We start from the raw sequence: 24,473 nt of genomic DNA, 5'->3' as shown, positions 1-24,473 counted from the left end.
ATATCTGTTCAATTAAAAACTAAAAAATGCTAAAACTCCGTCTGAACAGCTCTCAGAAGACCCTTACAGTACTGACCAACCACTGTGTCATCCTCAGCCTATAGGCGTCACTGGATGCGGATATGGAGCAATACAAAACTGGAACTTCAAAACCTTACAGAAATGCTAATTTTTTTAAATGCCTGAAATAAAATGAAGTTTGATAATTAGAATTACTTAAAAAATAATTTGACACAGACATACTAAGGAAACAGCCAAACAAATAATGATTGACTTTTTGAGAGGTAATATTTCCAGACACAAATTCCCTGTTTCATTTGTGACCCACCAGATTTGCATTTGTGAGAGACTGAATGCATCGTTCTATGAAAAGAGCAAATAAACGATACACAGACAGAGAGTTTTCTGTGATGTTAATTACAGTTTTATTTCTTTAATCAATAACATTTATTCCTCTTGTACACATTTATGTCCAATCTCATAAAATTTTTCAGAAAATCACATTCACACAGGAGTTTTATCCTATAGCTATTACTGTGCACACTCTTGGCAATAATGAATTATTCTATATCTGAATACATTTGTATCACAGCAAATATATTTACTATGGTATGTACTACTGATAGACGAAATTAATGGTTTGTCACTGATGAAGACTATTAATTCTGCTTTATGACAACTCTTAGAGTATAGATCATTTAAACGAATAAGAGAAAAACGAAAACTTTGCTTTTGATTTGACATAAAGAATGTACTCAATATTATTAATTTGACTAGAAAAAATCTGTGAAGAGTTGGGTTTAACACTTTCTAAATATAATGCAAAAACAGAACTGAAGGAAGTTGTATAATAATAGAAGTTACTGAGAACCTAATACAGGTACACAAGGCACATAAGCTGTCCACTCCTATGATTATAATATCCTTCACTGATAACAAAATTAATGTGATGCTTTCAAAGTGTCCATTGATACATACTCTATAAAATACAGTACAGAAAACCAGTTTCTATTATTCATCTTCACTCAAAAATGACAAAGGAAGGGCTATCAAAGCATCTAGAACTTTCCCAGAACAGACCAACTAGCATCAATTAACTATGATACAAATGTATTTTTCAACTGAAAGGTGACAAAAAATTAAGAAAGCTAATTACATTTCCATTTTTGAATTTTAAACGAGTACAATATTAAAAACTAACTCAATGAGAAAACTTTTGCATTAAAATATAACAGTGACATATGGAAGCAGCTCATAAAACTCATAAATAAGTGACAATTTACAACATTACACACATACAAACATTACAAACATTAAAAATACAATCTTTTGCGAATTGTCTTGTCAGAATAGACAAATAAAATATTTACAATTCTAACATTCTGTGCAAACGTATCAGTGTTTAGCCTTTTTCAGCACTGTACATTATGTGTTTCATTTGATGTATTGACCATATATTATTCTATTTTATGAAAATAATTTCAACATATGGAACTTTAATAATGATAATTACTGTTTTATGCTCCACTCAAATAACTCTTACAAAATAAAGTTTACTATGAGAAGGCACAGTGCATAGATTGTCATTTTTATTTAAGCTGCAGGTAATTTCAATGACATTTTTATGAGGTAACATAAAATAATTTAAATTTCAAAGCTGCCCTTTGTGCACTTAACTGTTATGCAGTCTTTTCTGCCACAAAAATTTCTGCATGGTGTCAGTTTTATGGGAAAAGTACATGGCAATATCTATCACAAAGTAACGTGTGAAATAAAAAAAAGGGTATAGGGGATACTGTCAAATTACCAAATCACATTGACTAAATGCACATACATCTCAAAATATAACTTTCATTTATTCTTCATCTTTAAGATAAATACTAGGATGGTCCATTAACTAGATGTTATAAGGAGCTGCATGTGAAGGAAGCAATAACAATATTTTACTGGACTCATCATGGAAAATAAGTGGTACACATAATAAGCCTATCACAAAACTGTGTTAGCTTAATGAAAAAGGCAAAAGTGAAAAATCGTTCACTGAGGGAAATAGAAATTCATCAAGTACTTTCTTCCAGAGAGGCCACACTGGTACCACATTATGAAGGCATGTAATAAATAACAGGAGAAAAATAAAGACAGCAGTAGTAAAATAAATTAAAGCCTTAGAAAATATTTTCCTTGTTTCTCATTATTTTGCTGTCTTTAAGATGCCAAGGAACAATAATAATAACACTTATTGTACCACTAGGTGAAACATTGCTTTCTTTGATTATTACAATCATGCAGCTCAGCTGTACAAACAGAAAAAGGAACTGAGTTCAGTTACCCTTCGGTCAGTTGAATAACTGGGGAAAAATTTGATCACTATTTTCAGTGAAAAACCTCTTGACAAAATGACTGACCTATATAAAAGACTTAAAATATAGAGTGTTTTACACATATTTATAGATATGTACAAAGCAATTTGTAAGTAAAATATAACTGGCTTCATAAAGTAGGCCAAATCACATTTTATGATTGACTATAATATATATTTATACAAGCATAACTCTACAAACATGTACGTGCCCTAGGAGTGTGCCGATTCATTTCTCCAGAGGCATCAAATACTTTGGTTTATGCATTATATTAACAATGTTTTAAAAACAAGATACTATCTGTAGAGTGCAATTTCTTTCTAAAATGATGACCAATATTTGAATCTGAAAGAATACTGGCACTGATTTCCCAGAAACTGTTTCTAAGTATGTTAAACTGCAGGACTCAAAAGACCAATAACACATTCATCATATAAGGCTAACCTGCATTCCTTATTCAGAGAGCAATTGCGAACAAGGACAAATCTAACAATATTTATAAAATAAAAGCTGCATTCTTTCTTGTAAATGCAATTTTAAAAGTGTCATATGATGCACATGCAGCTTTACTGGGAAATATATGTTTCTGACTGAAAATTTTAAGATCATTTCAAGCACGAAAGGGAATTTATATGCTAGTTCTAAAGTCCTAAGTTTCAGATCAAAAGAATCCTGAGTGACTGGCACAGTCCTGCAAAGCAGTAAAGCTGTCACTGGTTGCTTCAAAGCGAAGATGAACTGCTTGGTTGTTATTGATAAGAAGCTCATCAGCTATTACTCAACCGCACTCAATCACACATGTCAGGTCGAGGTAACAAGAGAAGCTTCCGTGTTACCTGAAACAATAATCATTGGATTACCACAGCTTCCAGAAAATTAAAGAGCATATTTTTTTTATTATTATAGATTGGCTTCACTTATATATAACAGGAGGTTACAGACTGTCTGAAAAGCCTGTCTGCTGCAGGATAGGTTGTACTGAGAAATAATTTTTAAGAAAAAAATTCAATATGTTGAGCTGTTTCTGGGGTAATTAATGTTTAAGTTACCCAATCAGGGCATTGCTTCCTCAAATTCAAGTGGCCCACCAGTTACAATTAGTGTTAGTTGTTATCACAGCGTAGATGATAGCGCACAAGACTGTTTGGCTTGGGCTCAATCTTTACTACCGCCCCATGTCTAATTTTTGTATCGCTCTGTTGTTCAGTTTTTGGAAACATGTTTGGTGACACCGTCTCTGGCAGGCCACTTGAATTTGCCTGCACAGTCACATGTCTGGCTAACTTTAAATGCTAATGAACTCAGAAACAGTGAAATGTATTGAGTTTTTTCATAACAATTATTTCTCAGCAAAACCTACCCTACAACATCCCTTACAAGCTTTTCAAATTGTATCGGACCTGTCTGTATAAACTGTATTATTTGATGTTTCAGCAGATATTTGTAATTTAGTTTTCACAATATATAGCTAGAATCAGCTGATACAAATACTGCCCAGTGTCAATGGAAAGAGTTGGTTTGTTTCCAGTTACAAACAAAATTACTTCTGACATGGAATTTTAGATGCGCATTTGATAGAGCAGTGCAAAATTAGTCTAGTGCTATAATTACAAAATTAGTCTAGTGAGATAAATATTAACAGGGACAGCAAAACACAAAGAATGACCATTGCTACACAGCACCTCGCATACCACTCTGGCCTGTGCCGACTGATACTGTCATATAGCACCACCATTCAGTCGCTGCTGGAGTATTGTTTATTATTTGTGTTTTACTGTCTCTGGTAATACAGTTAAATAAAACAAATATGTATCATACTAGACTAATTTGGGACCTCTCTATCAAACGGGCTTGTAAAATTCCACTTTAAAAAAAGTTTTGTTTGTAATGGGAAATAAACCAATGTTTCCCATTGACACTGGATGTCACTTGACAGCCATGATGAGCAGTATTTGTTTGGACTGACCCTAACTACACACTGCAAAAGATAAACTGAAAATATCTGCCAAAACACCAGAGAAAATGTTTGTGACAAGTCTTAAGAGGGACACTATATATATTGCCCCACAACTTTAATGTGTGATGTTCTGTGATATGAGTGGCCCTGTGATCCCACAAAATGACATCAACTACTTGAATAATATGTACAGGGAACACTTTCAATTATTTATTGCACAAGAATCAAACATTGTACAGATATCATACACATGTCATTTTGAAAAGAAATCCTGAAAGTTTTTTTTCACATATACTGCCACAGCTTAGTTTGGTAATTTCCCGATAGTCAGCGCTAGTCACAAACATGGCTAGTTCAGGTGCGGAGCGAGCTTTCTGTGTGTTGGAGTTTGAGAAAACAAGTGTGCTACAGCTGTTCAATGGATGTTTAGAACCAAGTATAGTAAGAAGCACCAACAACGGAGGTCATTTACCACTGGCACAACAAATTCATTACGACGGGCTGCTGGTGCCCAGCAAAGAGAAGTGGGCATCCCAGTGTCAGTGAAGTGAATGTGGAACACATACAAGAGACGTTCATAAGGAGTCCAAAGAAATCGGTGTGTCGTGCATCCTGTGAACTCGAAATGCCTCCAATGACAGTGTAGGAAGTTCTGTGACAGAAACTGTCTATGAAACCCTTCAGATTGGAGCTAGTGCAAAAGCTCAATGACGATGACAAAGATATGTTTTGAGTTTTGTTCGCAGCTGCAACAACTGAATGACGATGGGAATGGCATTGCTGGTTGCTTAAGTTTTAGTGACGAAGCCACTTTTCACACTAATGGGAAAGTGAACAGGAATAATTGTTGAATCTGGGGTACAAAGCATCCACACAAATGCATTGAATTTGAGTGTGATTCCCCAAAGGTAAATGTTTTTTGTGCCTCGTCATGTCGAAAAATGTACGAACCAGTCTTCGTCGCCAAGAGCACTGTCACTGGATATTCCTACTTGGACGTGTTGCAGCAACAGCTGATGCCAGAAATGCAATCGGACTCTCCGTTCATCTTTCAGCAAGATGGGTGTCCACTCCATTTTCATTGTGAAGTTCATGGGTACCTGAACATGGAGCTGCCACATCGATGGATCGACCATGCTACAGAAGGGGGCAGTTGTTTCATGAAATGTCCTCCCAGAGCACCAGATGTCACTCTGTGACTTTTTTCTATGGGGACACATTAAAGATCTGGTGTATATACCGCCTCTACCACATGATGTAGCAGAGATCCGGGAGAGAATACGGGAAGCAACTGTCACAGTCGAGGATGCCATGCTGGGACTGGTACAACAAGAATTTGATTACCATATTGATGTCTGCTGGGTCACTCATGGCTTGCACATCGAATGTACAAAAAACTTTCAGAGTTTTTCTTCAAAATGCAACCAATATGAATGACATCTGTACAATGTTTAGTTCTTGTGCAATAAATAATTGACAGTGTTCCCAGACTTTATGTACACGCTGTATAAAAGAGAAGGGGAAAAAGAGAAAACAGCTAAGTGGTTCAGGAGGAGGCAGGGATGGAAGGAGGAACAAAATGATGAAATGAGTAATGTATGCCTTAAAGTAAGTCAATTGCAAAGACATGAAAATAAGCAAAGTTTAACCAAGAAGAAATAAAAATGTGTGACTGCAGGACAGAGGGTAGAAAACTGTGCTACTAAAAGCTGAAAGATGGAATGAAGAAAGTAACATTGTTTCAAAGTATGAAAGGGAAACAAAGTAATAACACTGCTTCAAAACCAACAAAACACATGCAACTGTCAAACATTTAAAGGCAGTTGGCCTGCAATAACAGTGAATACCCAGAAAGAATAAAGATCAGTTTAGAGTGTCCACCACACTAGCTTCATGTTACTTAACACAAAGATTGTCCTAAATAATTAAATTTTCTTTTAAACTGATTCTTTTCTAATCACTATTTGTGATGGATATATGAATCTGAAAGAGATGGAGTTTTTTAGGTTATTTTGTAATAAGAAAAGCACATACACTCCTGGAAATGGAAAAAAGAACACATTGACACCGGTGTATCAGACCCACCATACTTGCTCCGGACACTGCGAGAGGGCTGTACAAGCAATGATCAAACGCACGGCACAGCGGACACACCAGGAACCGCGGTGTTGGCCGTCGAATGGCGCTAGCTGCGCAGCATTTGTGCACCGCCGCCGTCAGTGTCAGCCAGTTTGCCGTGGCATACGGAGCTCCATCGCAGTCTTTAACACTGGTAGCATGCCGTGACAGCGTGGACGTGAACCGTATGTGCAGTTGACGGACTTTGAGCGAGGGCGTATAGTGGGCATGCGGGAGGCCAGGTGGATGTACCGCCGAATTGCTCAACACGTGGGGCATGAGGTCTCCACAGTACATCGATGTTGTCGCCAGTGGTCGGCGGAAGGTGCACGTGCCCGTCGACCTGGGACCGGACCGCAGCAACGCACAGATGCACGCCAAGACCGTAGGATCCTACGCAGTGCCGTAGGGGACCGCACCGCCACTTCCCAGCAAATTAGGGACACTGTTGCTCCTGGGGTATCGGCGAGGACCATTCGCAACCGTCTCCATGAACCTGGGCTATGGTCCCGCACACCGTTCGGCCGTCTTCCGCTCACGCCCCAACATCGTGCAGCCCGCGTCCAGTGGTGTCGCGACAGGCGTGAATGGAGGGACGAATGGAGACGTGTCGTCTTCAGCGATGAGAGTCGCTTCTGCCTTGGTGCCAATGATGGTCGTATGCGTGTTTGGCGCCGTGCAGGTGAGCGCCACAATCAGGACTGCATACGACCGAGGCACACAGGGCCAACACCCAGCATCATGGTGTGGGGAGCGATCTCCTACACTGGCCGTACACCACTGGTGATCGTCGAGGGGACACTGAATAGTGCACGGTACATCCAAACCGTCATCGAACCCATCGTTCTACCATTCCTAGACCGGCAAGGGAACTTGCTGTTCCAACAGGACAATGCACGTCCGCATGTATCCCGTGCCACCCAACGTGCTCTAGGAGGTGTAAGTCAACTACCCTGGCCAGCAAGATCTCCGGATCTGTCCCCCATTGAGCATGTTTGGGACTGGATGAAGCGTCGTCTCATGCGGTCTGCACGTCCAGCACGAACGCTGGTCCAACTGAGGCGCCAGGTGGAAATGGCATGGCAAGCCGTTCCACAGGACTACATCCAGCATCTCTACGATCGTCTCCATGGGAGAATAGCAGCCTGCATTGCTGCGAAAGGTGGATATACACTGTACTAGTGCCGACATTGTGCATGCTCTGTTGCCTGTGTCTATGTGCCTGTGGTTCTGTCAGTGTGATCATGTGATGTATCTGACCCCAGGAATGTGTCAATAAAGTTTCCCCTTCCTGGGACAATGAATTCACGGTGTTCTTATTTCAATTTCGAGGAGTGTATGTGTTGTGAACAAGGAAATATGGCTGTATGATCTGTCTTGTTAATTACTGCTCTTCTCCTCATTTGTAAAGCTTTCTGGGGCAAGTTAAAAGAGTATGATTTGATTTTTTCCAATTTTTGTGCAAAACTTCACTTATTCTTCCAGTTCCCTGCAGTTTGTGGAGTTCACTAAAGGAAACTTTCTCGGATATACCCATCATGAATTTATTTTGTCCCTAAGCTGCAGTTGTTACCACTGCTAGTTTCTTAATCCTGGGACAAAATGCATACTTGTCTCATGAGAGGTGGCTCATTCTAACATAGTATGCACTTTCAGTACTGGACAATATCACCTGACAGTGATGTTAAAATGGCATTACATACTGGAGAAAACCAGCCATTCTCTGATTGGACATGCTATTTCAAGAAGTGACATGCAATGTGAAATGATGAAGAAAAAGATAACTCTGCTCCTGATGTTTCCATGGGGCAGTAATCTCCAGAATGCAAAAATGTAGTAATTTTTTACCACCTATACTTATTTCTGTTCTAATATTATGACTGAAAAATTCCAACATGGAAACAACAAACAAAAATGAGGCAAGGCAACCACTCATCTACAGCTGATTTATGATTTGTACCTAGACCAATGAAAAATGTGAATCAAACTGAACTCAAACCTTGATTTTTCCCTTTTGCAGCATTTTCTACTATCAGCTTAAAAGACAAAATAAATACTTGTACTTGCAATAATTCTGATGGGATTTCATACATTCTTATATATTCTCAGTATTTTATTTTTATATTTTTTATATATTCTTAGTATTATATTTTATTGTTATTTTTTTATAAGATCACTGTGGAATAGGTCATACATCTTGCTCTTCTAGAAAATTATGAGTAACTGTGCTTCTGTTTTTAATATCTCTCATGAACATTCCAGCTGTATATGTAACTGGCTTTACGTGCAAGCAAAACTTAACATAATTATTTCAGCATGGTGAATGCAACATCTGTTTTACTCATAAATTTGTGTTTCTGCTTCCTTGCACTTCTTGGGAATTATATCTTCACCAATGATGCTTCAGGCTTTTACAAAAGGTTCTTCATTAGTTTTCTTCTAAAACTGTCCAAGTTGACTGCTGGTAATGTGATTGGAAAGTGGAAATGTGAAGGAATATCCATAACTAAACCCAGACCAGGTAGACCTGGTGTATTGAGGGCAGGGACTGTTGAGCATTGCAGAAGGTGTACATATCAGTGAGCTTGAAGATGACCTTTGCTCTTCAATTCATTCATTCTACCTCATTTTGCCTTCAGTTCAAATAAAATCAGGTGCAGTATATGACATAATAATAATAACATTTCATATTCCAATGTTTTTCATTGTTAATTAAAGATCTTTGGAAATACTAAATCACTATACTACAATCTTTATGAGAGGAATTAAGAATATAGCCTTGTCAGTCAAGAAAGAACTTTAATACTAAAGGTTTTGTATTTGTCAAAATTAGTGGATACAATACACAACTTTGCAACTCTACCATGCTATTAATAAGAAAATGATTATAAAAATTATGCTGTCATAACCAAACATTTCAAACTAACTCCCATAATGGTCAACTAAAACCAAAACACACACTAACTCACCCTGGAAGCTTCCCATCAAGAGGTGTGCTTAAATATAAAGAAAAGCAAATTACCAAGTAATCTGAATACACAGATTCAAAATTTCTAAGCACAAAGATGCTGTCAACATGTTACACAAAAATAGTTGTACAGGGAACAGAATTTACTGTATACTAAGTCTCCTAATTATTTATTATTAATAAATTGGCATATTATACAACAGCAATAGTAGACACAACACTTTACTGTGAAATATTATAATATAATATTGTCACAAAAGTTTTCAGATTATACTAATGATACTGTATCTTCTCTTATATCTACAGACACATGATAAAGACTTGCTCCAGCATCTGGTAAAGCGCACTGTGTAGGTAGAGTATGGAATGTTAAAAAATGTGATGTGAAAAAGGTGACAGAATAGATATGCATACTAAATTGGGCCATATATCACCTATTGGTTCAAATCTAGCACATCAGAAACATAATGTGCCTATACATGTAGCATCGTGTACACTATCAGATCAAAAATAACCAGACACTCCTATGTACTGCAGAGCTGACCACAAGACGACATGTGTAGCAGACCTGCTATTATAAAATGTGGTGCGGAATACTGTATCACCAGTAGAAAATCGATAACAGCGAAATGGGCCAATCAGGAGATCTCTGTTACTTCGAATGTGGACTAGTCACTGCATGTGCTCTGAGTAACAACCCTTCTAAAGCTGCCCAAGTCAACTGTAGATGAAGTGACTTTAAAGTGGAAATGTGAAGGAACAACCACAACAAAACCAAGACCAGGCAGCCTTCATGTACTGAGGACATGGACTGTTGAGCACTGCACAGGATGATTGTAAAAAATTATGATATCAAAGGAAGGAATCACTCTTGAGCCTAAAGAGCTACCAGTAGTTGAGCTAATACGAAGGAAGTAAAAAGAATGCAGTACAGTGGCCAAGCAGCTCCTCAAAATACACACATTTTTGTTCTAGGTGCTAAGTGACATCTGAGGCAGTGTTTAAGAGTGGATGACTGGAAGCAACTTGGAGAAAAGAGAAAAGATTTAATGAGCAGACCTGTAAATTATGATTTAAAAAGAAAGAAAAAAAAGGTAGTCCACTCGCCCAAAAATAAGTTTAATAACATTGATTAAAATAAGGCACCCATTTTTACACAAAAAATTTTCAGAGCAATAAAAATTCTTTCATATATTTATTTCATATAGTGTGAAGAACAGTAATACTTACTTCAAAGCTAACTACAAGAAAAAAGTGCTTAGACTCAGGACAGTCAACAGTGCCATTAACCTTGGCCTAGTTTCGCTTCCATTATTTCCACTTTCTGGTATCTTTTGTGGTTCAGGTTCTGTGAAAAAAACAGGAAGTAACATTTCACATCAGTAGAAGGTCATGTACATTTCTTCAGTTGATGGACTTACATATTCACAAATTTTTTCTGTTAAAGAAGTAACCATTACAAACAAGTTATGAGGGGAAAAAATCTAGATAAATTTCTGATATTAAATAATTGTCTATAGTGTGGAATACCAACAACTTTACTACCAAGCAACCTTATGTATGAATTAAATGATATTTTATGGTAAGATTTATAATAGGAGTGGTCAACTGAGTCATTACACATTATACACAGGTGCTATTTTGCAAAATGCCCTGCTCTTCTAGTAGACAACATTTGTAGTCATCCTTGTTTCAAAGTTCTCACAATAAACCAAGAGCATACCTGGAGCTGTGTAGGTAAGAGCAGGTGCCCTGATTGGTGGAAAAAGAAAAGGAATTTGCAAACTGAGCTGCATGCTGGCCTGCCACACATGCAGACACATTACTTCTGTATCAGCCTGCCTGACAGCAAAATAATAAGTGCAGTTTTCACACAAATTATACTCTCTCAATTATGGTATTTGTTACAAAGTAGTAGCCTCAGTATGTTAGCCAAATGAACACAGGTTTTCAATAGCTTTGAGTTTTCTTTTGTTGTAAATTATATTTCATTTTCTCAATACTTCCAATTCCCAAGAAACTAATATGAGTTGCTGCCTCTCCAGCAGAGCTCATGAGTGTGCTCTTGCAATCCACAAACCATATGCACACAAGTAAGCCTAAACCCACACCTTTTTTTGCACTTGTCATTACCATTTTGATTTATTCGCATCTCAGTTGTGCTACTTACTTTGGCATGGTTCTCATTGTGTATTTGTCTTTCCTTGTATGTATTCAAGTTCTCTTCTTCCTTCTGGACACATGAAACAGTTCTTTTACAAGACTCTTCCTTTGCCATTTTCCTATAGTTCTACAAATGAATCTTCCTTGTGCCCAAAATTACATATTAAGTATTCCCATCCTGTTACGCAGTAGCTTACCATAGCACTAAGTCCCTCGCACATTCATAAACAACACATTTTTGTCCAGTCTAATACTGGTAACATATCTTCTAAATCACTTCAAAGTTTTCATAATACACTGAATTACCTGTGTGTCTACATAAAGAATCATTACATGCACTGAAAATGATTTTATCCATGTACTCACCAACCTTAAGTGTTAAAAAATTTATCCTAAATAGTAACAGCCCTAATTCACTTTCTCATTTTATCTCTCTTTACCTCTGTTTCTCTTTCAGTATATGAATATCTCTCTCCTTGCTTACATATTACGGTTGACTTGATCATAACTATTTTCTTTGGTTCTGATATGCCCCCAATAATTTTAGCACAGCTGAATTCAGCGATTAACTTTTAACACAATGACACATTAAAAATCTGCACATGATTCCTTCAAATATGTTGCATATGGTACAAGTGCATCTGAATGGCTTGATGTTTATTTGACTGTTCACCATGCTCATTTCCTTCCTCATGGATACTACTCAATAATCTTTCACACATTTAGAACCACACAACTGTCCTAATACTATAAGAACTAAAAAATGAAACAAAGTACTCGTTTCACTACTTAACTTTCTAAAACACAATGTTTGCTTCTTCCAATTCCACTTATTTTTGTATCCTGAACTCTTTGCTAGATTTTTTAGACTTCCATTATAAATTGTACTTCTCCTAATCCTTTGCAAGTTGGCAGTCTATACAGCGTGTTACAAAAAGGTACGGCCAAACTTTCAGGAAACATTCCTCACACACAAAGAAAGAAAATATGTTATGTGGACATGTGTCCGGAAATGCTTACTTTCCATGTTAGAGTGCATTTTATTACTTCTCTTCAAATCACATTAATCATGGAATGGAAACACACAGCAACAGAATGTACCAGAGTGACTTCAAACACTTTGTTACAGGAAATGTTCAAAATGTCCTCCGTTAGTGAGGATACATGCATCCACCCTCTGTCGCATGGAATCACTGATGCGCTGATGCGGCCCTGGAGAATGGCGTATTGTATCACAGCCGTCCACAATATGAGCACGAAGAGTCTCAACATTTGGTACCGGGGTTGCGTAGACAAGAGCTTTCTAATGCCCCCATAAATGAAAGTCAAGAAGGTTGAGGTCAGGAGAGCGTGGAGGCCATGGCATTGGTCCACCTCTACCAATCCATCGGTCACTGAATCTGTTGTTGAGAAGCGTACGAACACTTTGACTGAAATGTGCAGGAGCTCCATCGTGCATGAACCACATGTTGTGTCGTACTTGTAAAGGCACATGTTCTAGCAGCACAGGTAGAGGATCCCATATGAAATCATGATAATGTGCTCCATTGAGCATAGGTGGAAGAACATGGGGCCCAATCAAGACATCACCAACAATGCGTGCCCAAACATTCACAGAAAATCTGTGTTGATGACGTGATTGCACAATTGCGTGCGGATTCTCGTCAGCCCACACATCTTGATTGTGAAAATTTACAATTTGATCACGTTGGAATGAAGCCTCATCCGTAAAGAGAACATTTGCACTGAAATGAGGATTGACACATTGTTGCATGAACCATTTGCAGGAGTGTACCCGTGGAGGCCAATCAGCTGCTGATAGTGCCTGCACACGCTGTACATGGTATGGAAACAACTGGTTCTCCCGTAGCACTCTCCATACAGTGACATGGTCAATGTTACCTTGTACAGCAGCAACTTCTCTGACGCTGACATTAGGGTTATTGTCAACTGCACGAAGAATTGCCTTGTCCATTGCAGGTGTCCTCGTCGTTCTAGGTCTTCCCCAGTCGCGAGTCATAGGCTGGAATGTTCCGTGCTCCCTAAGACTCCGATCAATTGCTTCGAACGTCTTCCTGTCGGGACACTTTCGTTCTGGAAATCTGTCTCAATACAAACGTACCGTGCCACGGCTATTGCCCCATGCTAATCCATACATCAAATGGGCATCTGCCAACTCCGCATTTGTAAACATTGCACTGACTGCAAAACCACGTTTGTGATGAACACTAACCTGTTGATGCTACGTACTGATGTGCTCGAAGCTAGTACTGTAGAGCAATGAGTCGCATGTCAACACAAGCACCGAAGTCAACATTACCTTCCTTCAATTGGGCCAATTGGCGGTGAATCGAGGACGTACAGTACATACTGACGAAACTAAAATGAACTCTAACATGGAAATTAAGCGTTTCCGGACACATGTCCACATAACATCTTTTCTTTATTTGTGTGTGAGGAATGTTTCCTTTAAGTTTGGCCGTACCTTTTTGTAACACCCTGTATACACTACCATTTATGGAAATTGCAACACCAAGAAGGAAACACATGAATTCAATTTAATTATTCAGTATGCTGTGTGGCCACCATGCGTTGCAATTAGAGCTGCTATACGTTTGTATCCAAGCCCACAAATCCATGACACCAGTTACTGGAGGACCGTGATGCACCAGATGCCGACCAACCATATCCCAGACATTTTCGCTGGGCAACATGTCTGGTGAACATGCAGGCCAGGAAAACAATAGCACCCATCGCTCTTCGAAGAAGGCCTGTACATTCTCCACAATATGTGGCCAGGAATTGTCCTGTTGAAATGTGGCATTTGGAGATGCCTGAAGCAGGGTGAATACCTCAGGCTCCACAACCTCAGTTAGGTACCGGTTGCTGTTCAAAGTGCCCACAATACGTACGAGGCGAGATCGGTTGTTGTAACCAATGGCGCCCAAACCATCACACCTGGTGTTTGTCCGCTATCCTGCGCCACAATGCAGCCATCGGGTTGTGCTCACCACATTATCGCTGGATGCATATGTGGCCATCACTGTAGGACACATTGAAGTGGAACTCATCCGAAAAGATTACATGTTGCCTCTTAGCACCCCAGTGATTGTGTTCATGTGCCAATTGCAGTTGGAGGAGCTTGTGGTTTTTGGACAATGGAAGCTGATGTAATGGCACGCATGCAACCAGTCCAACCTGCAGCAGATGGAGACAAATTGTTGATGCAGATTAGTTCACACCTGTTGCAATGCTCCAGTGATGAACCAACATTGTGGATGACACTGTGCGGTCCGTAATGGCCATGCGCACAAGATGATGGTCATCCCGTGCTGTGGTCATGTTCCATGGTCCAGTTCCCACTTGTCACTGTGTACTAACTTCCTCTCTTCACTGCTTCCACACACACATCGCTGTCATAGCAGCATGACCTGTGCGAGCCAAAATGTCATGGTATGACAACCCCATTTCCCGGAGACTGACAATTCTGCCCCGTTAGGCTCCCTCTGACATCAATAAGGCACACCAGCACTCACTGTATTGTTTCCACCTTATGTGACAGCTCTGCACTGACTACATTAGACACAACACTCACCCTGTCAGACCAACACGAGATGGCTCTGCCTGGCCTACATGTACCTCATCTTGCTGCAAAACATATCACGTATTGCTTGCACACTCATCACCACTTCCACCAAGTGTGGCACTATTCAGGTATTCCTTCTTGGTGTTGCACTTTTCACAAACGGCAGTGTCTCAAGTTTTGCTGAACCCCCCCCCCCCCCCCCCCAAATACATTACTAAGTGTTAATGCACTCAGCCCACCAATTCTAATCACTCTGCCTCATTCTCCTACTTGGTTTCCTCCAGCTTTTTATGGTTCCACACCTCAGTCAGTGGAAATGAAACCATTATAGGATCACTTTGTTGTCTGTCTATTTGACCATCTGTGAGGACCTCTTTTCTCAGGAAGTCACAAATTGAGCTTTACCTCAAGTACTGAGGTCTACGATCCCTAGGATGTAAATTATTTAAGCTTCAAATTCAATGCAATCAGAAGATATGGACATATACAGGGTGGTCCATTGATAGTGACCAGGCCAAATATCTCACAAAATAAGCATCAAACGAAAAAACTACAAACAACGAAACTCGTCTAGCTTGAAGGGGGAAACCAGATGGCACTATGGTTGGCCCACTAGATGGCGCTGCCATAGGTCAAACGGATATCAACTGCATTTTTTTTTAAATAGGAAGCCCCAATTTTTATTACATATTCATGTAGTACATAAAGAAATATGAATGTTTTAGTTGGACCACTTTATTCGCTTTGTGACAGATGGCGCTGTGATAGTCACAAACGTATCAGTACGTGGTATCACGTAACATTCCGCCAGTGCGGACGGTATTTGCTTCGTGATACATTACCCATATTAAAATGTACCATTTACCAATTGCGGAAAAGGTTGATATCGTATTGATGTATGGCTATTGTGATCAAAAGTGTCCAAGTGTCCGGACTGTTCACCAGATAGTTATATTATTTAAGGAAACAGGAAGTGTTCAGCCACGACCTGCAACAAATGATGATGCCCAAGTAGGTGTTTTAGCCACTGTTGCAGCTAATCCGCACATCAGTAGCAGACAAATTGCGTGAGAATCGGGAATCTCAAAAACGTCTGTGTTGAGAATGCTACATTAACATCGATTGCACCCGTACCATATTTCTATGCACCAGGAATTGCATGGCGACGACTTTGAATGTCGAGTACAGTTCTGCCACTGGGCACAAGAGAAATTACGGGACGATGACAGATTTTTTGCACACATTCTATTTAGTGACAATGCGTCATTTACCAACAGCGGTAATGTAAACCGGCATAATATGCACTATTGAGCAATGGAAAATCCACGATGGCTGTGACAAGTGGAACATCAGCGACCTTGGCGGGCTAATGTATGGTGCGGCATTATGGGAGGAAGTATAATTGGCCCCCATTTTATCGATGGCAATCTAAATGGGGCAATGCATGCTGATTTTCTACGTAATGTTCTACCGATGTTACTACAAGATGTTTCACTGCATAACAGAATGGCAATGTACTTCCAACATGATACTTCCGGCACATAGCTCGCGTGCGGTTGAAGCGGTATTGAATAGCATATTTCATGACAGATGGATTGGTCGTTGAAGCACCATAGCATGCCTCGCACGTTCACCGGATCTGATGACCCTGGATTTCTTTCTGTGGGGAAAGTTGAAGGATATTTGCTACCATGACCCATCAACAATGCCTGACAACATGCATAAGCGCATTGTCAATGCATGTGCAAACATTACGGAAGGTGAACTACTCGCTGTTGAGAGGAATGTCGTTACACGTATTGCCAAATGCATTGAGGTTGGCGGACATCATTTTGAGCATTTATTGCATTAATGTGATATTTACAGGTAATCACGCTGTAATAGTATGCGTTCTCAGAAATGATAAGTTCACAAAAGTACATGTATCACATTGGAACAACCGAAATAAAATGTTCAAATGTACCTATGTTCTGTATTTTAATTTAAAAAACCTATGTATTATCAACTGTTCGTCTAAAATTGTGAGCCATGTGTTTGTGACTATTACAGTGCTATCTATCACGAAGCGAAAAAAGTGGTCCAACTAAAACATTCATATTTCTTTACGTACTACACGAATATGTAATAAAAAAGGGGGGTTCCTATTTAAAAAAACCCAGTTCATTTCCGTTTGACTCATGGCAGCACCATCTAGTGGGCCAACCATAGCGCCATCTGGCTTCCCCCTTCAATCTAGACAAGTTTTGTTCTTGGTAAGCGTTTGACACTTATTTCGTGAGATATTTGGCCCGGTCACAATCAATGGACCACCCTGTTATCACATGTTTTAACACTCACAAACTCACTCATCAAAACCTACACATGAACTATGTATACCCACATTGGGCCTGGTGATCCAGTGATAAAGCACTTGCCTAAAAACTGAGAGATTGCTGGATTGAAACTCGGCCGGACCACTGATTTTTCAGTCTTCATTTTAAACCAGCCTTCACCTCCCAAAAATGTGAGGAGTGGCCAGAAACATTGCATGGTTTGGAGTCCACATTCAACTGTAGGTCCCCTTTCCCCAGTTGGATAACTGGGGTAGGTTAGGGACATGCAAGTCACTGAAATGGTGTCCAATAGAAAGGCTTCCAAATTATTATTATCTATGTAGATAATAAGTTTGCATGAAACCCTCAGAGCACGAGTCCTACTCAAATGTTCTGCCCTGGCATGATCTTTTCTAACACACTTACATTCCCTTCCTACCCCACCACCACAATTACTTTTTTCCCCAACTAACAACCTAGCCAAGACTACTGCTCGCAGTTATGTCAGGAGACAACAATTTCTCTCTCTCTCTCTCTCTCTATATATATATATATATATATATATATACCGAGCGAGGTGGCGCAGTGGTTAGCACACTGGACTCGCATTCGGGAGGACGACGGTTCAATCCCGTCTCCGGCCATCCTGATTTAGGTTTTCCGTGATTTCCCTAAATCGCTTCAGGCAAATGCCGGGATGGTTCCTTTGAAAGGGCACGGCCGATTTCCTTCCCCATCCTTCACTCACCCGAGCTTGCGCTCCGTCTCTAATGACCTCGTTGTCGACGGGACGTTAAACACTAATATCCTCCTCCTCCTCTCTCTCTCTCTCTCTCTCTCTCTCTCTCTCTCTCTCTATATATATATATATATATATATATATATATATATATATATATATGTGTGTGTGTGTGTGTGTGTGTGTGTGTGTGTGTGTGTGTGTTAAGCCAGACCATAGTTCCTAAAGGCAGGCTTTTTAAGTTATATACTATATAAACTCTAGAACTATTTTACGATTTTAATGCTTCATATTCATAGACAATTAAATTAGATGGAGAACTGTCCTGCTGAACTGACACCATTGCCTCAGTGAATAGCATCACTTAGTGTGGAACGTGACAATGAATTTATCAGAGTTTTACTGCAAAGAAATGCAAGACATGAGGTCTCAGCACTTGTCCAGTTTTTTCTCTTCATGTTCCTCCTGATAGTCCCATAACCTGCATGCATCGAAATGTTCTGCCCTGGCATGATCTTTTCTAATACACTTCCACCCCATTCCTAACCCACCACGACAATTTTCCATCTACACAACTGATGCATAAAGTACTACATCTTTGATACTGCGTAGGCAGCTGAATTTTTGCAGCCCAGTATATTGAGGATATACTGGGAGTGGCTCCATCTGAACAGAAATAGAGTTGACAATATAAATCCTCATAGTCAACAAAGTATGGATGACCGAAGGTCAAAAATGGATGAAAATCAATTCTAAGAGTCAACAAATAAGCGACAAAGCAGTGCCCACTTTTCGTACTACTCAGAACCACCTCCTTGGTAGGGGTTACAGAAGCCAAAAGTATTACTGCTAACTCCACAGCATGTGCTAAGAGTTTGGGTAAATGTCCATTGGCTTGCTGAGTTATGGTAAATGGTGGTACGAGAGCATCAAAAAGCAAATGAATTCCTTGCTTGAAGGACAGTACTGATCCTGGTCTGGTATGAAATTCAACTGTCATCCCTCACAGGTGATGTTAATATACTGAATGTCACATTGACACATCTGGTACACAAGGTGGTACAAGGCCATCAAAAAGCAAATGAATACCTCTTGCCTGAAGGATGGTATTGATATTGGTCTGGTATGAAATTCAATCACCATCCCTCACAGGTGATTTTAATATACTGAAGGTCACATTGACACATCTGTTTGTGTACACACTGCTTGTTCATAAAGCGAGGGCACCAGCCATTTTTCCATTCAAATTTTATCACAGTTGTTTGATAAATGCTTGATAGAAACAAAGACCACTGATCTCAGTGTTACTGAGCACATATCAGGTACTACGGAGTAACATGTGTGCGGTGCTGCCGAGTATGTGCATTCTTATCTTCCACGCTTCTGATAGCTATTGAATGCTGGCGCATAAATATTGTTCCACTTGAGAATATGAGACACCATCAACATTGGGGAAATGAAGTGCCTAATTTAATTAGTGTTATTACATTTCAAATCAGAATGAAAAGCAGAAATTAATACTATCAAAATCTGATAAAACAGACTACTTACTAGCTGCCAAAACAGAAACAATTAGAGTAGCGCTGACAGATACACAAATTGCAAAACATGTATGAAGGTTTGTTTTCTTCAGGGGAAAGGAAAAATGGGATAATTCAGATGAGATACAAAGTATTACTTCCATACAGTACCACTTTTTCCTTGTGAAGGAATTTTTGAAAAATCCAAACACTAAAGATGCAACTTTTGATGTATATAAATATATCTATTGTGTTTGTCAATACTGCTCCAGGGTCATCCCTATTGCTCTTCCTTATTATTACTCATTACTTAAACATGGTCTGTGACTTACTATAGTAATTTAAACAGCTAACTGATATCACCCTGAATATATGAGCTATCAACTGTTACACGAAATAGCAGACATATGAAGATTTTGCAAACAACAACATAACTATTAATGTTAACTGCCTTCACATTTTTGAGCTCATTTTACATTGAATCTCTTTTATTGCATTGACTCTTGTAATGTTTTCTGGTCATACTCAATTTAACTTTCTTTGAAATATCACAACAGCTAAGGAATTATAAAGGAAAGTGCACTAAGTAACTTGAATGTATTATACAACATGCTTTGAAAGAGTTTGTATGACTCTAAAAATCACATCATAACAAAATTAATTTTTCCATTACCTATTTTGCTATTGTATTAAGTGTTAGTTTCTTGCTACATTCATATTAATGGCATTACAGTTAACATGCATTAAATGATCAGCTAAACATATTAATATAATAACTGAAAGTGCTAAAGGTACAGCACCGCATGCTATTGCTACCAAATCAGTTTTCGTAGTTCTCAAGGTAGACTCTAGATTATTAAATGCATACAAACCATTTTACATGCAAAACACACACTTTAGAATCAATATTCTATAAAGCACACAGCAACAGGACACCAGGAAAAACATGTATCTTATTACTGAAAAAGCTTCATAGTGTTACTGAATTGAATACAGGAAACTGGCCAGGCTTCAGTTTATTTAAAAAGATGGGACTCTATATTCGGTAATGGGATGAAACAATATGCAAGACAGGTTTTTAGAAACAATTTATTCTCTTCAAACATTTCAAGTAAAATACTTTTTTCTGTTAATTTGCAAAACTCTAGAAGAATTGCATTTTATAACGTGGCCACAAATACTGTTCGTAGGTGATAAGTAAATGAGACTGAAATACGCAGAGGTTACAAGGGTAACTGATCAAATTGCATATTCTTTGGTTTCCATGAAAGCAATAAAGAAACATTCAGCTTGTATCTTTTCTTAACCCAGTTTTATAGTTCACACTATCTTGACATAATAATTAAAAAGGTGTTCCAAATTGCTGTCTAGTCTTCAATGGATCGTCTGATGAACTTTGAAATAGTGACCAAATCAAAGATGAAATTAAAACCAAATGCAGGACTAAATTTTCCACCTCATATCAATGCACTTGCTTCCTCACACATCCTAAAGCAAACAATAATTTTCACTGCATGCATTTTTTAGATTTCTGTTACCCACCTGTAGTTCCAGAAAGTGAAGTATCGATTAGGTTTCTATTTCACACTAACAGTTGAACGCAATTCACACTAACAGTTGAACGCAAGGAACTTCTCTCTCTCTCTCTCTCTCTCTCTCTCTCTCTCTCTCTCTCTCACACACACACACACACACACACACACACACACACACACATACACACAGAATAAAAACAACCTTCAAAGAGAGGAAATACTGAAAAGTAATTAGAAATAATGCTGCTTAGAGGAAAACAATCTCATACCAGTATTTATTAAAGCCACTGGGCTTTACATCTCCTTTATTTACACATGTCAAAAAGCAATCTACTTCTCGTTATCGCTTGGTTTGAGTGACAGTTTTATGAGATCAATCTATCCTTAAGTCCCCTGTATTTACTTGAAAACTGCCTGCAGAAAGTTCCTTTCTGTTATTTCTGATTCGATTAGTCTTTTCATGTTATTCTGCAACTTTTGGTAAATATCAACTCTTTACATTGACATGTACTTATTGGCTATTACTACAGGCAATACATAACAATGGGAAGTACAGTATCATGAAATTTTAAACATCTTTTCTTTTTTTTAAGTAATTCATATAGAGTTTTGTTTAAGTAAACCACTGTGTTATACACCTGCAGATAAATAGTGTGTGGTGCAAAGACCCACTTAGAGACTGTACAACTTCACTTGTTTTTAGTTTTTATTTTTTCTTACAGTGAGCTTGTACGATTTTGAAGTGAGTCTATGTGCTATCAATAGTAAGTAGTAGAGAAGCAGTAAAAATTCTACTGATATGTCACTTTCATTTTTCATCAATTCAAGAGCTTGACTCTTTAGATGTAAATGCAAGAGTTGAATGACAATTCTTTGGGCTTTTAAAATCGAAGAACTGATGGCATCAATTTTGATATCATCTATCCAGATTGATATGCTACCACTTGTCTGCGTAGTAACATCACGCTTAAGACTTGGAAAGATGCTGTAAGCTAATCTCCAGCACCCTATATCTTTCAATGGGAACAATTCAGTTGTTTTTTTTTTTTTTTTTTTTTTTTCTTATGAAAGATTTACGCTGTTGCAAACAATTTGCTCAACGCAAGCCAGACAAAGCAGCACCAGGACTCCACAACTTTTTTTACCTTGCTATAGTGAATATGTTGTTAGTGCAATATGAGAATCTTCACATAATGACAAAATGAATGTGGATTGCACAATGGGGAGACAATAACTGCAGTTCTTACTGCTGTCTCAATTGCCGTCTATGCCAAAAGTAAATGGTACTCCATTACTGAAGAAAAATATAGCCAGCCAAGAACACTGACACTGCATATTGTCATTTGCTAAAAGCTGACCCCCCCCCCCCCCCCCCCATGAACCATGGACCTTGCCATTGGTGGCGAGGCTTGCGTGCCTCAGCGACACAGATAGCCGTACTGTAGGTGCAGCCACAACGGAGGCGTATCTGTTGAGAGGCCAGACAAACATGTGGTTTCTGAAGAGGGGCAAGCACCCTTTTCAGTAGTTGCAGGGGCAACAGTCTGGATGATTGACTGATCTGGCCTTGCAACACTAACCAAAACGGCCTTGCTGTGCTGGTACTGCAAATGGCTGAAAGAAAAGGGAAACTACGGCCATAATTTTTCCTGAGGGTATGCAGCTTTACTGTATGGTTAAATGATGATGGCGTCCTCTTAGGTAAAATATTCTGGAGATAAATTAGTCTCCCATTCAGATTTCCGGGCGGGGACTACTCAAGAGGATGTAGTTATCAGGAGAAAGAAAACTGGCGTTCTACAGATCGGAGCGTGGAATGTCAGATCCCTTAATAGGGCAGGTAGGTTAAAAAATTTAAAAAGGGAAATGGATAGGTTAAAGTTAGATATAGGGGGAATTAGTGAAGCTCAGTGGCAGGAGGAGCAAGACTTCTGGTCAGGTGAATACAGGGTTATAAATACAAAATCAAATAGGGGTAATGCAGGAGTAGGTTTAATAATGAATAAAACAATAGGAATGCGGGTAAGCTACTACAAACAGCACAGCGAACGCATTGTTGTGGCCAAGATAGACACGGAGCCCACGCCTACTACAGTAGTACAAGTTTACATGCCAACTAGCTCTGCAGACGACGAAGAAATTGATGAAACGTATGATGAGATAAATGAAATTATTCAGATAGTGAAGGGAGACGAAAATTTAATAGTCATGGGCAACTGGAATTCGATAGTAGGAAAAGGGAGAGAAGGAAACATAGTAGGTGAATATGGATTGAGGGTAAGAAATGAAAGAGGAAGCCACCTGGTAGAATTCTGCACACAGCATAACTTAATCATAGCTAACACTTGGTTCAAGAATCATAAAAGAAGGTTGTATACATGGAAGAAGCCTGGAGATACTGACAGGTTTCAGATACATTATATGATGGTAAGGCAGAGATTTTGGAACCAGGTTTTAAATTGTAAGACATTTCCAAGGGCAGATGTGGACTCTGACCACAATCTATTGGTTATGAACTGTAGATTACAACCGAAGAAACTGCAAAAAGGTGGGAATTTAAGGAGATGGGACCTGGTTAAACTGGCTAAACCAGAGGTTGTACAGAGTTTCAGGGAGAGCATAAGGGAACATACAACAAGAATGGGGGAAAGAAATGCAATAGAATAACAATGGGTAGCTTTGAGGGATGAAGTAGTGAAGGCAGCAGAGAATCAAGTAGGTAAAAAGACGAGGGCTAGTAGAAATCCTTGGGTAACAGAAGAAGTATTGAATTTAATTGATGAAAGGAGAAAATACAAAAATGCAGTAAATGAAGCAGGCAAAAAGGAATACAAACGTCTCAAAAATGAGATCGACAGGAAATGCAAAATGGCTAAGCAGGCATGGCTAGAGGACAAATGTAAGGATGTAGAGGCTCATCTCACTAGAGGTAAGATAGATACTGCCTACAGGAAAATTAAAGAGATCTTTGGAGAAAAGAGAACCACTTGTATGAATATCAAGAGCTCAGATGGAAACCCAGGTCTAACCAAAGAAGGGAAAGCAGAGAGGTGGAAGGAGTATATAGGCTGTCAATACAAGGGTGATATACTTGAGGACAATATTGTGGACATGGAAGAGGATGTAGATGAAGATGAAGTGGGAGATATGATATTGCGTGAAGAGTTTGACAGAGCACTGAAAGACTTGAGTCGAAACAAGGCCCCGGGAGTAGA

The 24,473-nt window shown here is 39.0% G+C and overlaps 1 protein-coding gene across 1 annotated transcript in view; it reads right to left on the bottom strand.

The window, feature by feature from the left end:
• Positions 1–401: 401 nt before the first annotated feature.
• LOC126456410 (neural cell adhesion molecule 1-like) overlaps positions 402–24,473 on the bottom strand; it is a 119,361-nt gene continuing 95,289 nt past the window's right edge. The window contains exons 12-14 of the mRNA XM_050092161.1: positions 10,634–10,751; positions 9,405–9,431; positions 402–3,196 (exon numbers count right to left, since the gene is read on the bottom strand). Of these exons, the coding sequence (XP_049948118.1) occupies positions 10,645–10,751 (107 nt within the window). The 3' untranslated portion in view covers positions 402–3,196; positions 9,405–9,431; positions 10,634–10,644. The remainder of the gene's footprint in view (positions 3,197–9,404; positions 9,432–10,633; positions 10,752–24,473) is intronic.

This window comes from Schistocerca serialis, chromosome 2 (assembly GCF_023864345.2).
Source record: "Schistocerca serialis cubense isolate TAMUIC-IGC-003099 chromosome 2, iqSchSeri2.2, whole genome shotgun sequence".
Classification (NCBI taxonomy): domain Eukaryota; kingdom Metazoa; phylum Arthropoda; class Insecta; order Orthoptera; family Acrididae; genus Schistocerca; species Schistocerca serialis.
The sequence above is the reverse complement of the archived record's forward strand: the minus strand, read 5'-3'. Positions and strand labels throughout refer to the sequence as shown.